The sequence below is a fragment of the Pteropus medius genome, unplaced genomic scaffold (assembly GCF_902729225.1).
Source record: "Pteropus medius unplaced genomic scaffold, Ma_sr-lr_union100, whole genome shotgun sequence".
Classification (NCBI taxonomy): domain Eukaryota; kingdom Metazoa; phylum Chordata; class Mammalia; order Chiroptera; family Pteropodidae; genus Pteropus; species Pteropus medius.
This window is the reverse complement of record NW_024351543.1, coordinates 9,874,032-9,889,053: the sequence shown is the minus strand read 5'-3', so window position 1 is coordinate 9,889,053 and position 15,022 is coordinate 9,874,032. Positions and strand designations below refer to the sequence as shown.

At 49.5% G+C, this 15,022-nt stretch overlaps 1 protein-coding gene across 4 annotated transcripts in view; it reads left to right on the top strand.

Annotated features, from left to right (window-relative positions):
- The window catches only part of TTC21A (tetratricopeptide repeat domain 21A), a 32,694-nt gene that overhangs the window by 1,521 nt on the left and 16,151 nt on the right, over positions 1-15,022 (top strand). For all 4 annotated transcript variants that reach the window (XM_039843264.1, XM_039843266.1, XM_039843263.1 and 1 more), the window contains exons 2-12: positions 772-901; positions 1,721-1,831; positions 2,516-2,682; positions 4,033-4,155; positions 6,117-6,274; positions 7,785-7,869; positions 9,536-9,634; positions 10,578-10,770; positions 13,730-13,827; positions 13,996-14,196; positions 14,865-14,994. In XM_039843264.1, coding sequence (XP_039699198.1) covers positions 772-901; positions 1,721-1,831; positions 2,516-2,682; positions 4,033-4,155; positions 6,117-6,274; positions 7,785-7,869; positions 9,536-9,634; positions 10,578-10,770; positions 13,730-13,827; positions 13,996-14,196; positions 14,865-14,994 — 1,495 coding nt within the window. The remainder of the gene's footprint in view (positions 1-771; positions 902-1,720; positions 1,832-2,515; positions 2,683-4,032; positions 4,156-6,116; positions 6,275-7,784; positions 7,870-9,535; positions 9,635-10,577; positions 10,771-13,729; positions 13,828-13,995; positions 14,197-14,864; positions 14,995-15,022) is intronic.

Here is a 15,022-nt window from a genome sequence, read left to right as displayed (position 1 = left end):
ATCTCCTAGACCAGGATCACCACCATCTCACCCCTGGGTACCAGCAACAGCCCCAATCCCAATGGGGTTTCTCTGCTTCAGCTTTCTTCACTAGCAGCCCCCTCCTACTCCCATTCCCCCCACCACATCCACAGCCACCAGTGTTTTTTTGCAAAAACACACATCTGAATAATTCTCTCCTCTTGCTTAAAACCATTCCAACTGCTTCCTGTTATCCTCAGGATGATGTTTGGGCCCTTTCATATGGCCCACAAGGCTGGTTACAACCCAACCACATCTATCCCCAACCCCAGCACCCACAAAACATAAGAGGAAGTGAGACTTGCTTTGAAATCTCAGCCCTTGTTACTGCATGACCTTTGTCAAGCCACAGTCTCCATGGCCTTCAGCTCCCTTAACTGGGAAGTAAATGGAGAGGCTAACATAGAAGTTCACGGATGTAAAGCCCTGGATATAGTTCCCAGCAGGTGGTTAGCCCACAACAACTTGTAACCAACTACTGGTACAATTATTCTTATTATTAGTCCTCTTTCTTTCCCCTTAGTCCCTTCCTAAGATAGCCTAAGTTGAATCCTCCATCACATTTGAATCAGAATCTGTGGATAATTCTGAAACAAATTCCTTTGTCCCTGGGGCTGGTGAAGAACAGGATGAGGCCTGAATGCTCTCCATCTCTTCCCTTTATAGAACTGAGGAGGAACAGGCAATAGGGGAGGGAGCAGGTCAGAACAGAGACAGAGGGCTGTTGCAACTGCGTCTTCCCTCTCACAGGCTAGGATCATTTACTACAGCCAGGAAAAGTACTTTCGCCATGTGCAGCAGGCTGCAGCCATGGGCCTGGAAAAATTCAGCAATGACCCAGTGCTACAGTTCTTTAAAGCCTATGGAGTCTTCAGAGAAGGTAAAGACTTGTCAGCGTTGGCCTCCCGCCCTGGGTACTATCCCAGCACTATGGCAACACCTGGATGCCCACTTCCAGTCATGGAAACAGTCTTACACTCAATGCCTAGATCCCCAGGTTGATCCACAAAAGCCTGTACAGTCCATATCTAGTTGACTTTGAGACCTCAGAGGGCTCACTACTGCTGCTCTGCACCTGAGTTTCTCCATCCGTACAACGAGTGGGTGGAGAAATAACCACATGATTATTGAACTAATTCCAGGTTTGGAAGCTGAGAGCTGGTAGTGCAGGAAAAAGAGAAAGTGGTGGATATGGGTACCGGTAGGTATGGTATAGGAGCAGAGAGAGGAGTGGGGCCCATGCAGCTGCTGACTCACTGACATTCAGAAGGTGGTCTTGGGCTAGGGGCCAGCTGAGCTGCCCTTGGCCAACAGCAGTGGACCTGGAGGAATAAATGTAATTGGTGGCTTTTGAGCAACTAGCTGGAAATGCCTTGAGGTTCTTCAGAACTGACCCCCAGCCAAAAATCTCAGTCTCACGGAATTCCCGTGAATACTGATGGGTACATCCTCAGCTCCAAGCCCTCCAGCCTCTTGCAGCCTGGACCATGGTGACAGCAGCCTTTACAGAGAACTTCGGTCTTCAGGGACCTCAGGCTATTAGGGATCTTTTTGATCAGTTAGTCCTCTGCTTCCCGGGGAAGCCAGGTGGTGTTAAGCCTGTGTCAGCCCTGATAAGCACCCCCATGTCTCTGCCACGGAGCCTCCTGTCCTCCGGGCCTGGAGCCTTAGAGCATAACTATGTGGGCTCCCTTTGCAGAGCGTATCCAGGATGCCATCAACAACCTGGAGAGCATCCGGAATCACCCAGACGTGTCCCTGTGCTCCATCATGGCCCTCATTTATGCTCACAAGTGCTGTGAAACCATCGGTAAGTGCAGCCATGCTCAGCTGGGCCCAGCCCCACCAGAGAAAAAGAGCCCCACTCGAGAGACACAGCCCCTCAAGGGCTGCATAAGGAGGTATGTGCCCCAGTGATTGCTGGTGCTATTGACTAGTGAGGAGTGGCTGCTGCTCCCCTTCTCCCTGAGGCCTCATTGAGTAGGAGCCACATTGAGTAGGAGCCACAGGCAGAGAGTAGGAGCCACAGGCAGAGAGCATGACAGTTGGAGGGGTCCTCCTTCAAGACCTCAAAAGTCGGGGAAATACCCTGCTTTCCTTTGTCAAGATCTTGTCGAAAACAATCAAGATGATGTAAATAATTCTACTGCTAGTCTCCACTTCTCTAAAGAGATTCCAGAGACTACGAACTACTGTTTCCCCACCCAGAATGGATTGTGGGCCTGAGGTAGGGGATTCAGATTTGGTTTGTCTACTCAGCAAACTGCTAGGCACAGAGGAGAAAAGATAAATCTCAGACAGCAAGCCCAAGTTCCGGCCTGGGCAGAGCCCGTGGCATTGCAGGGGACAGTATTGTTGATTTCCAGGCCCCAGGCTGGTGTGTGGTCAGCTCCACGTGTTGAGGAGCCTCAGAGGCAGCCCTCAATGGCCCCTATAGGGCCAGGCAGACCTTCTCACCTTCACTAATCCTCTGCTTTCTTTCTGGGATTCACAGACCAAGAAGCTATTCAGGAGCTGGAGAGCAGCCTGAAGGAGGTTCGCAAAGTGGCCAGCGGAACTGCCCTGTACTATGCCGGCCTCTTCCTCTGGCTTCTAGGCCGCCACGACAAGGCCAAGGAGTACATCGACCGCATGCTGAAAGTCTCCAGCAGCTCCAGAGAGGTACTTGCTTTGCACATTTGGGGGCAAGAGCCAAAGAGAGCAATGTCTCAGCACGTCATGGGAGGACGTGGCCATTACCCTCACAGAGGGCCCTTGGGGAGGGCTCAGCCAGACACTGACAAGACCCTGGGTCTCACGGGTGCCCCTACCATGTTGTCTCAGGCTTAGCCCGGTACACGCTGGCATTTGTCCAGAGTCCAAGCTGCAGATAGCTGTTCTGTGGCCTGCATCCATAGTCCTAAAATCTTGATTTTGTTGCTGACATTTAGAAATCACAAGATTTTTACCTAAAAGTCCAGATATCCTGGTTCTTTTGAAAAAGTAGATGAACTGGCTTTGCTGGGCCTGCAGTTCCTCATGGTAGTGATCTGCTAGATAGCAGAGGTGGCTCACACAGTAGATCTCACATATCACGGATCTCACGTGCAGTAATCTGCCCTAATGGCAGAATTTGAAACCTCAGTCCAGGCCATGCATTCTCAGCAGGGGTGAGATCACCCTTTCCCCAAGGGGGAGTAAAAATTGGTTCTAAGAGGAGGGGTAAAAAAAAATCTCCCTGTTTATGTATAAAACACAGATATACATATAACACATAGATAGTGTATCTGTGATGGTAACATTTCTTGAAGCGGGAGAGAGTGATTAGGGAAGAACTGCCTAAAAAAGCTCCCTAGGGGAGCATTAATGGAAAATAGTTGAGAAACACTGGTCCAGGCCATAAGAGAAGCATCAGGGCAGGGTCTTCCTAGGGCCCCTTGGATCTCCCTTCCCCGGCCTGGCCCACCCCATCTGCCAGGAGAGGCTGGTGAAGGCTGGGTGAAGGCTGAGGAGAGCCGGCAAGACCTGGGGGCTCTGAGCTCGGAATGGCTGCTGCTCACCCAGAGGGCGTTCCGGCTTCCCGTGCAGGCCAGGCCCTGCTGGTCTAAGGAGTGAGGAAAACAGCAGTGGCCCTGCTCTGGTGCCCCGTGTTGGCCTCCTGAGCCCAGTAAACAGGCAATGACAAGGCACCTCGGTAAAGGGTAGAACTGTGGGGGTCACGGGAAGGGCCCAACCCCAGCCTGCAAGGTCAAGGACAGCCTCCTAGGCTGAGTTTTAAAGACTAGCAGTAGTTAATCAGGGGAAAGGATTTGGTCTGAGGGGTGGTGTGCTGGGAAGGCGTTCCAGGCAAAGGAACAATCATGCGAAGGCCTGGCAGTGAGAGAGAGCAGGGCTGCCCCGGGGCCTGCAAGCAGTTTACCTGGCAGGGCCTGAGGGTGTGGAGTGACAAAGGGTGACAGGAGGCAGGAGAGGCAGTCTGGCTTGAGGCTTTGCAGGACCATGGACTTCATCTCTCATCTGTTCCTATCCCAGGGCTATGTCCTGAGAGGCTGGGTGGACCTCACCTCAGACAAGCCCCACACTGTGAAGAAATCCATCAAGTACCTGGAACAAGGAATTCAGGACACCAAAGATGTGCTGGGGCTGATGGGAAAGGTGGGCAGCGGAGAGGGGAGGGCAGGGGTGGGAGTGTCCCTGCCTGGGCCTTTGGAGCCAGAAACCCACCAGGTGACCTCAGGCCAGACCCTCAGTGTCCAGGCCCGTCACCTGGTAGATGAGGAGCAGAGGCCCAGAGAGGGTCAGGGTCACAGCAGCCCAGGGCCCACTGCGGTGCTCCCCTCCTTCCCGCTCAGGCCACGGTTCGTCTCATTCCCCATGGGGCCTTCAGGGTTTCCCGCTCAGGGTCTGTCCGTCCTTAGCTCTCTCAGCTTTCCGTTTGCCTTTTGGTTTCCCTTACTGACCTTTTCCTCTACAGCTTTCTTTCACACGTCCTCTTCTCACCTGTTAAATTCATTTAGTTGACCATAAGAGAAGGGAGCTATGTTTTATGTTTCGTATTTTCTGATCTTAATTTAAATTAAGTTCCTTTTTTCTTGTGTGACCCTCATCAAATCAATCTAAGACAAAAACTATCCTTTTATTCTCTTCTGTTTGTATCTTCCTTATAAAATGAATATGTGCTCATTAAAAAAAACAAAAACAAAAAAAACAAAAAAAACCCAGAAGTCTAAAAAAGGTCAAAAGGCGAATTAAAATAACATCCTGAGCCCTATCACTCCATAATATCTCATGTTAACATTTTAGGGCAGTGCTTCCAGTCTTTTTTTCTGTGCATGGGTTCAGGGTGTGCCTCAGGCTGGTGTCCCAGGAAGCAGAAGCCATGAAGTTTCTTGTGCAGGAGCTCTGTCAGGGAGAGCCGTGGGACCAACACCCGCGGGGAAATCGAAAGAAGCAGGACTGTGCAGAGGGAGCAGCCAGATGGCACAGGCACAGCTGTCACACACAGCAAAGGCCTTGGCAACTCTACTTGGCATTGTGGTGGAGCTGGGATGGCCCTTCTCTGTCCCCCTTGCTGACAAGATGCTGGGTGTGGGCTGCCCCTTACAGAGGGTGTGACCTGGCACCAGACAGCTTCCTTTGGCCATGGGCAATCCCAAGAGGGAGGCTCCCCTGAGAGCCGCCAGCCACCAACTCTCCTGATCTTGAAGGGGATCATACGGACCCACCTTAGGGTGGGAGATAGAGCTGTTATTTAATACAGTTGTAAGGGCAATCTATCATAGGGCAATCCATCATCTGGTCTCTTTTTCTTCATGCAAGATTTTGTCATCAGCAGATGTCATTTTGAATGTCTACAGACAGCCAACCCCTTATTGTATAGACCTAAGTGATTTGCCAGCCTAATCTCCTGTCATTTGGTTATTGAGATTGTTTCCAGTTGTACACTTAGAAAGAGTCCTGCACTGAACACATTTATGAATAAATCTTTATTTAGAATAATCCCTTGTTTTTAATCAATCTCTTCATGGAGTAGTTACTGTAGGTCTAGCATAAGCCATCCTTTTAGATTTTTCAGAGTCCAGTTTCAAATCTTTTAGGAGCATTGCTCTCTGCCCCTCAGGCACCTGTGTCATGACTCACTCAGGAGAACCTGGTGGCTGGCACTGGCCTGCAGAGGCCACCACTCCAGCCTGGTGGTACTTGACAGAGACAGAGCACTGCAGCCTTGGTATAGAGCGGGTTGTCTGCAAACCCTAAATGACACCAAGTGACTGCCCTGGGCCCCACTGAGCAGCGTTCAGTGATGAACTTCAGGAAAATAAATGGGAAATGAATGGGCCGTTTGCGGAACTGTGGAAAGCGCCCAGCGACCCCAGCTCTCCAACTTGGGGGCGGGGTGCTCACATGGCCTTGCCTTAGCCCTGGCCTGCTCTGGCCTCAGCTGTCTCCCCAGAGCCCCTGCCTTGCTGGTCCCAGAACCCAAGACTGCTGTGGACCTGGGCTGGTCACTCTGAGTGCCCATGGGTCGGGCTCTGCTCCTGTCCTGGTAGAGACACTGACCCCCCCAGCTCTCTTCATGGGCACTGGCAGAGGCTCTTCTCTTTGGCTCTGGACAGGCAACATACTACATGACACAGCAGAACTACTCGGGGGCCCTGGAGGTGGTGAACCAGATCACCGTTGCCTCGGGGAGCTTCCTTCCGGCCTTGGTCCTGAAGATGAAGCTGTTCTTGGCTCGGCAGGACTGGGAGCAGACAGTAGAAACAGGACACAGGTGAGGGGCGAGGGTCCACAGTGCTGCTCGTATCCCCATCTTACAAGGTGGGGAGATGAGAGATACTGTATATTTGATGGAACAAGACATAAACATAATAATTGCCCCTGGAGGAGTTATGGGACTGATAGGGTCGTTATCAAGATGCGGCGGGGAGGGAGGACGGATATGAACCACCACCTACCTGTCGTGGCAGAAAGCCAGCAGCTCCGGCCTATAATGGACAAATCAAGAAGTAGGCATACCAGGAGGTCTAAGCATATTATTTAAAGGAGAGATGGAGAACTACCAAAGGAACTCAAAAGCAGCAGGAGTCGGGGGGAGGGGAGGGTAAATGGAGAACAGGACTAGGAACTACTGCATTATTTCATTTTTTTAAACTACGGGTATGATACACTTTAATACCAACTTTTAAAAAATAACTTTAGGGGAAAAGAGGTCATGGGTGACTGAGAGAAAACTTTTAGTCTGAGGCCGGGCATGTTGGCAAGACAGTGGAGAGTTCAGGAGTCATTGGGACTTGTGGAAGGAGGACATCAAGTATGGAGTGATCCTGAAGTATTTTTACTGTGAATAGAAAGAAAGACAGCTTCAGGGGGAGGGATGTTTGATGGAAGTTTTTAAGAATGAATTTTCTAGATAACAAGCTTATCTCCTTAAGTTCTAATGCCTTAACAAACTTAAATCAAATCATTCTGATATATACAATACTTATTTTCTCCCTGAAAAAAGTTAATGGACTATTAAGTTATCACTATGAATTGCTACTAAATTGTGTGGTAATATATAGCACAGTTCTGAAGAAAAGAAAACAAACCTCCTTCCTTCCCTGTAGAGGGAAAAATACGGAGTTTCCTATAAAGAAATAGAATATTGAAAAACTCCATAGTATGATCAGAAACTGCATGTTTACAATGACACGTAGTAGAAACCAAAGTGCCTTTTAATCATAGCAGCTGCAAGTACCTCTCTGCCCACCCCCAACCCTGGTACCATGGTCATGTCTGTGTTGGTTGGGATATGAATAGGCTTCTGTCACAAAGACACCCAAAATATGTGACTTAAATAAAAATAAAAGGTTATTCCTCTCTAAGGAAAACGTTTAAGTGGCCATCCTCAACTCTGTAAGGTCCCAGGCCTGTTCTATCTCCCTGCTGATTTCTAGGATGCCATTCCTAGGATGCTACACTGTCTGCATCAGACAGCAGGAAGGAGGAAAGGAAAAATGGAAGGCACCGCTGTGTATCACACTGGGCGCTTTCACATGCATCCTATTGGCCAAAACTTAATCACGTGGCCACACCTAAGCTACAAAGTGAAGCTGGGAAATGCAGTCTTTATTCTGGATAGCCATGTGCCCCACCAGGTTGGGAGGTCTTTTATTAAAAAAAAAAAAAGTGGGAGGCAGGGAGGATGAATATGATGAGAAGACGATCAGAAGTTGCCGCCACACCATCCTAGCCTTGCCTGTAAATACTCTTCATTCATGTGGCTCTTCTTCCTATTTCAGAATCCTAGAAAAAGATGAAAGCAATATTGATGCCTGTCAGATTCTAGCTGTGCATGAGCTTGCAAGAGAAGGAAACGTGACCACAGTAAGTTCTTTTGAGACTTAGAAGTTACGCCTTGAAACAAACATAGCCAAGGAGGAACCCCTCAAAACACCTTCATCCCCAAGGCTTTGGAGGGTGCTCCCTGGATCTTAGCTCCTTTTGTCCCCCTTCCTCCATACTCCTTGCCAAAGAGGTCTGCTCCGGTTTGGTCTTTGTGCAATACAGTTCTAAAGGCAGGCAGTGAGGTTGACTCTGGTTCTGCCAAGTGTTCCCTGTGTGCGCCTAGGCAGGTGTCTCCACCTGGATAAGCCCCAGGATCCTCATTTATAAAATGGAGCTAATTCCACCCACATCGTAAAGTTGTCGTAAGGACTAAACAAGGTGACAGAGAACTTGGAACAGTGCCTGGTGCACTTTATAACTTGATCTGTGTTGACCAATAAGCATCATCGTTGTGTTTCAGATTTTAGGAAATGCCATTTTTTTAGGGAATGATTGGAATTGCTCAGACATTGACCAGGCACACCCTGGCCCTGAACTTTCACCTAAACCTGTAGTTTTCCAAAGAAACTCAAAATGGCCCTCAAATGCAGTCAGAAATACCTAGAATTCTGAATGAATACCTCAAGGCACAGACAGGTTCTTACTCTCAAAAAGAGTTTGTGTTTTCAGCCCAAACCTTGCCTTCTGAATAAATACACTGACTCTGTGGAAAGTGTGGCGAGTCGAGTCTCTAAGAGGTCATGGCAGGAAGAGGAAGCTTCTGGTTCCTTCTGGGATTATGGATTTTGTGGGGTGGGGTGAGGTGGAGGAGATAGTCTGTATTTGGGAGAAACCCTCGAAAATGGCCCCAGCGTGAGAGTAGGCCTGTCCTCAGCTCCCTGTGACCCCAGAGCCCCAAGCAGGCTTTCCTAGGGCCGGGCCTAGGGGTTAGTTTCACGGGCAGGGTTAGCATGTAATGCCCCTCCTGTGCCCCCACTTCAAACCCTTGCCCCAGCCCAAGCTGCCCAGTTCTAATCTTTCTCACACTCTCTAAGTAGAGTGGGCCCGCCCCATAGGGGTTTCTCTCCTGGCACTTCTTTGCAGCTGGGAACTAAGAACTCCCGACTCCTGGGGAGAGAGTGGGCAGAGGAGTCAGTTGAAACAGACTTTGGAGTCAGTCAGTCACCTAGTTGGCCGGGTAACCTTGGGCAAATTACCTAACCTTTCTGCCCCTGCAGCTGCTAAACTGGAAAATACAGATAGTTACACTGACTTGCAGGGCTCTTGGGAAGATTCACCAGAATGACAGACAGGCACCAATGTGGCGACTCATGTCACAACTGAGCAGAGGCTCGGGGCCAGAGACCCGTCCTGACCATCTGCTCCTGGGCCAGCTCAGGGGGTCAGCTGCTGGCCTGGTGGGCCACAGGGCGGGCATAGTGACAGCTGGCTCCTGGCTCTGCCTGGGTGGGTCTGAAAGGGCAGCTTCTCTTCACGAATTCATGATCAAAGGGGCAGGCAGTGTCAGCTCTTGGGCGAACAATGTTCCCGGAAGCTTCATCTGCGGGGCTGTGATGCCTGGGCCCACCCAAGTCCAGTTAAACCCGAGTCTCTGGGGCTGGCTCCCAGACGTGGGCATTTTTATGATATGCAGCCAGGATTGAGAACCTCTGCTCAACTCCCGTTTGACATATTGCCTTTGGCATTTTTTGTTTTGTCCCCGCAGGCTGCTGAGCACGTTAGAAATCTGATTAAGGCGCTGGAGACAAGAGAGCCCCAAAATCCAAGCCTCCATCTAAATAAAATTCTTGTGGTTAGCAGACTGGTAAGAAGGCTCTTTTCTGGTTTCTGCACTAGTACCTCTCACTGTGTTCCACAGGGGAGCCCTACGGCCCCCTAGAAGCTCCTCAAGTACACTGCCCCTCCCCTCTCTGGCTCAAATTTGGCCTCTTGGGCTCGTGGCCCACACCCTGTGGCCTCTGCCTGCCTTTGGCCAGCACCAGTATCATGTGTACTTTGTATCCTTGGCCCAGGTGCCCCTCAGAGGTGTTGAGATCAGGGAGCTGAGGTCTGGCAGTGCCTGCAGAGTAGGAGGAGTCTTATTTGGGGAAAGAGGGCGGTATTACTGCTGTTGTGCAATAGTCACCCCACTCTGGCCTTGGGTGCCCAGCTTCCATAGTCTTTCTGTGGACGTGACCTTGGAAAGCTGGCTTGCCTAGGCCTCTCTGATATTGGGCAAGGTGCAAACAGACTAGGCTGCCAAACAGTCTGTCTCTGTCAGACCCTTCAGCACCAAAGCAAGGACTTGCCATAAGAACAGGGGCCGCTCTGGGGCCTCAGAGACCAGAACTATGGGATCGAATACCCCTGGGATACCTTCTCTCCCTCCGTGTCTGTGTCTGATTCTCTCTGCCTCATTCTCCAGACATGGCAGGGGACGTGGCTGCTCACGGCCTTTAAGGCCACTTCTCATCAATGGGACCTAAAAAGCTTCTCTCAGCGAGCTTCAATTTTTGAAAAACTTCTTGGTGATTCATTGGACCAATTACTATGGCCAGACAGGGTACGGGGCCCTTGGAAGGCCCTGTGCCTGGAGACAGTTTCCACAGGTTCTTTGGGAGCTGGATAGCGAGCTACACAGAGCCAGCTTCCTGGACGTAGGGTACCTCTTGTGCTCTCCTGTCAAAGTGACCCCCAATTCTGACGTGGCCTTGTTCAGACAGGCTGGGCTGACTGATCTCCCCAACCCGTGTGTTGATTCCTTGTAGTGCGGAAAGCACCAGGTGATTCTGAGGCTAGTGTGTAGCTTCATCGAGCGTACCTTCATAGCCACACCTTTCTACGCCCACATGGCCACAGAGCTGGGCCATCTCTTCATCCTGCAGGACCAAGTGAAGGAGGCATCTCTGTGGTACTCGGAGGCCATGAAACTGGATGAGAGCAATGTGGCTGCCTTGACAGGTCTGTGCAGGCTGGGCAGGGCAGGGTGTGGGAGGATGGGTGGAGGGAGCCAAGTAGGGTAGCCTCCATGAGTCCAAAAGAGAGGTATGGGAATGCATTCTCCCCAGAGGGTGTGTGAGTTTGGGGATACATTATATGACAGGGTGCCTTTCCATGAATCTAAAAGCATAGATGTAAGAGACACAGGAATTCTCAAAAGTGTGTTCAAAGCCACTCTGATCTACATCAGATCTCTGCTTCTATACCCTGACCCCCTGCAAGACTGACAGCCTATCCCTTATGCTTGGTCAGCCCTGCTGCTTCTCAGGCCCCACAGGTCAGTGTTGGAGACAGTCCTAGCCCCAGCATACCCCACCCCTAAAGCCTCTAGCCTCACCTCCGCAGACCCTCCCTCTGCAGCCCCTGAGCTAAAAGGCCACCGGAGCCAGTATGTTTGAGAGTTTTACTTCCCTGTCTGTTCTGATACTCCTGTTCCCCTTTAAATAAATGTCAGATGAATTTTCCAGAGCCCAGTTTTCATTTTACACATTTTGAAAAGGCCTCCAGTCCATGGTCTCTGGTGAATTTCGAACCAGGAATGTTCAGGTTGGGTTGAGGTGGCCATATGGTCCAGGGCCTGCTTCCTGCCCTGGCTCTGAGACCCCGTGTCCTTGCGGGGGCAAGTCACGTCTCTCTGCGCTCCAGTTCCTCATCAGAGCAGCGGGATTGTCAGAATGGCCCGTCCTAGTTTCCGATGCAGTGTATCAGTCTGACTCCTCAGTCCATGCCTCTCCCTCCATCCCCAGATCCCACGAAGATAATGGAAGGTGCTTCAAAAAGATAATGCAGCCCTAGAAAGAGGGACAGGTGCCCCTGTGGACCAGAAACTTTGAGAACTTCACATTCCTAGAAGATGTAAAGCAGATAACATCAAATGCATGAAAACTCCAGGCCGGCCTGGAAACCCACGAGCCAGCATGGACAGAGACAAGTTAGGTAGATACCGAGTAGACCAGCTTTCTCCAGAGAGCTCCAAGAAAAACAAAAATTAAAAACACAAGCTTGGGGTCACCAGAGGCTGAGAGTAAAAACATGCCATGGGGTAGTCAGCGAGATAACGGGAGGATTGTTGACAATCAGAAATGGGCTCGAGGAGGCTCTGGAGGGAGCACAGCACAGCGATGACCTCCCAGCATCACAGGGACATGAAGGACAAAAAGACTTGGCTGCTCAGCATATAGGCAAAATCCCCTAAAACGTTCCTCCACCAGCTGAGCCCTTCGCCACTTCCTCATTTAAGGGAGAGCCCCAGCCAGTCAGCCAGAAGGGAAGTGCACTGGACAGACTGCGTCCCACACACCAACCCAGGCTGAGCCCACCCGCGCGCGTCCCGGAGTCACCACCATCTTATCTGGCCTGTCTGAGAAAGTCAGTAACCTTAACAATTTGGGAAATCTGCCCAGTCGCTAGTACTCATTAGTCTAGTCCATTTGTAAATCTGCTAGTAGTTTGAAAGAGGGGCCGAGCAGAACGTGCAAAGCCATGGCCCTCTGAGGAGCAAAGTCAAGTCTGGATACAGAAGAGACTTTCCCCAACAAAACAGTTCTAGAGCTGGCTGGCTTCGGAGCCTGTTATGTCAATGAGTAAAGAACGTGCTACTATGAAAAAAATTACAGAGAACAAGAAAGAGTTGTTGAAAATTAAAAATATGATTGCAAAGTAAAAAATTACATAGATGAGCCAAAGAGTGGGCCGGATATAATGGAAAACCAAGATGGTGATTAGGAAGGCCGTCAGTAATAAATACACCAGGATGACCAAGAAATAGCCATAAAAGAACAGTGGGAACAGAAGGGATTTATCCTCCCAGATACAAAATATATCACAAAACAATAGTAGTTAAGTCAGCTTGAGACCAACGCCGGAATAAACAAATAGATAAAATGATATAGAAACAGGTCTTATGATAAAGATAATATTTCAAACCAATAGCATTTCAAGGTATCATGGTTGGATACCTGTCCTCATCCAACAAGGAAAAACTAAAAGTAAATCCCCCATCTCACACCATACTCAAAAATAAATTCCAGATGAATTAAGTGTTTAAACATAAAAATTAAATTGGACGTGGGTTCCCTGGGGAGGGAGGTGGTTCAAAGTATGACAGCAAACTCAGAAGCTGTAAAGGAAAATATTTTTACCAATTTAACTATGTAAAATTTTTAAACTAATGAATGACAAAAGACACTGTAAAAATAGTTAAAAGGTAAGTGGCAAACTAATAGAAAATGTTCACTACAGAGGGTTAATAATCATAATATATGAAGGAAAAAAATCACCCCGAAAAAAAAAACTGGCAAAAGCTATGAACAAGAAATTCACAGTAGAAAAAGAAAAGGCCATTAATATATGAAAAGATGTTCATCTTCCCTAATAATCAAAAGAATGTGAATTAAAATAAGTTACTATTCACTGTTTAGACTGGCAAAGAGTAAAGCATATCTGTGGGGTTTTCAGGAAGGACACTTTCAAATTCTTGGCAGTAATATTAATTAAAATTTCTTTGGAGGACAAGTTGGCCTTGTCTCAATATTTTAGATATGCATGCCCTTTGACCCATCGATTCTACTTCAGGAATTGGAACAGACAAAAACATGTGTACAAATTAATAACATATAAATGCTTAGAAAGATGTTTGGAGGAATATACCCCAAATTATTAATGGTGGTTATCTCTAGAGAGAAATATGGTTAAAGCCAGACCATGAACTATGGATATTTTTTCTGTATTGCCTTAGGATTTGAATTCTTTACCATGAGCATGTATCACTCCTAAGTTTATGAAGATGTTGGAAAAGATCCTTGCCTGAGACCCTTCCTCCCACTGTCCCACTCGTGTTCATTGGCCTGCTGGCCTGCTGGCCTGCTATCTCTCTCTGCCTCGGAGCTGGCTGCTCATCCTTGTTCTGTCCCATTTCCAGGGATCATCTGGTGCCAGATCTTAGAGGGCCGCCTGGAGGAAGCTGAGCACCAGCTGGAATTCCTGAAGGAGGTGCAGCAGTCCCTGGGGAAATCTGAGGTCAGAGCTCTCTGGGGGCGCAGGTTGCTCCAGAAGTGTGTCCCCCACCCTCCTCCCACCCCCAGTCTTCAGCAGAGAGCAGCCAAGATGGCCTGGACTTCTGCTTTGCCCTCATCTACCGACTGAGCCCAGCTGGCATTGATTCCAGACTTGCGCCTCCCTCCACAGGTGCTGATTTTCCTCCAAGCCCTTTTGGCGTCCAGGAAGCACAAGGGGGAGCAGGAGGCCACAGCGCTGCTGAAGGAGGCTGTGGAGCTGCACTTCTCTGGCATGCAGGGCCTCCCCCTGGGCTCTGAGTACTTTGAAAAACTGGACCCTCTCTTCTTGGTCTGCATCGCCAGGGAGTACTTGTTCTTCTGCCCCAGGCAGGTTAGAGCAGGGTACAAGGCACATCTTCGGGGGGGGCGGGCGGGGGAGAGGGCTGGAGTACAGGTTCCGACAGAGGCAGGTATCTCACCTGGCTGATCACCAGTCTGCTCTGAGCCCCCGGTAGTTGGGGAACCCAGTGCTTTTCAAACTTGCACGTGCAGCATTCAGATCACCTGGGCATTGTTCCAGTGCAGATACTGACTTCTTTGAAGCCCTGCATCTCAAACAAACCTCCAGGAAATGCCACTGCTGCTGGTCTAGGGACCTCACGTGAGGGGCCAGGCACTGGCCCATGTCCCTGCCTTTATCCTAGAGAAGTCTTCTAAGAAATATGTTAGTCTTTACTTGTCGGTCCTGCTTTCCCAGCCAGTCGAGATTCCTTATGGGCAAGGATCATATCTTACACGCCTAATGTACCCTCATGCCTTGTAATGAGTCACTCCACAAATATTTATTGAGTGTGCTACCATCTGCCAGATACCATGCTAGGTACAGGGGACAGAAACGTGAACAAAACAAAGTCTCCATTGTCTGGAGCTTATGCTCTAGCACTAGATAGTACAGAGTGGATAATAAATACGTGTAGAGTAAAGTAAATTCCTTCACTGAGAGAATGTTTTCCGAGAACTCCAGGAGTCTCTCTTAGAGCAGAACCCGTGTCCCTATAGCCCAGGTTGCCAGGCCAGATCGTGTCTCCGCTTCTTAAACAAGTTGCTGTGATCTTGAATCCTGTGGTGAAAGCCGCACCAGCTCTGATCGACCCCCTGTATGTCATGGCTCAGGTCAAGTATCTCTCAGGTGAGCCTGTGTGTCCTGGTGGCCAGGT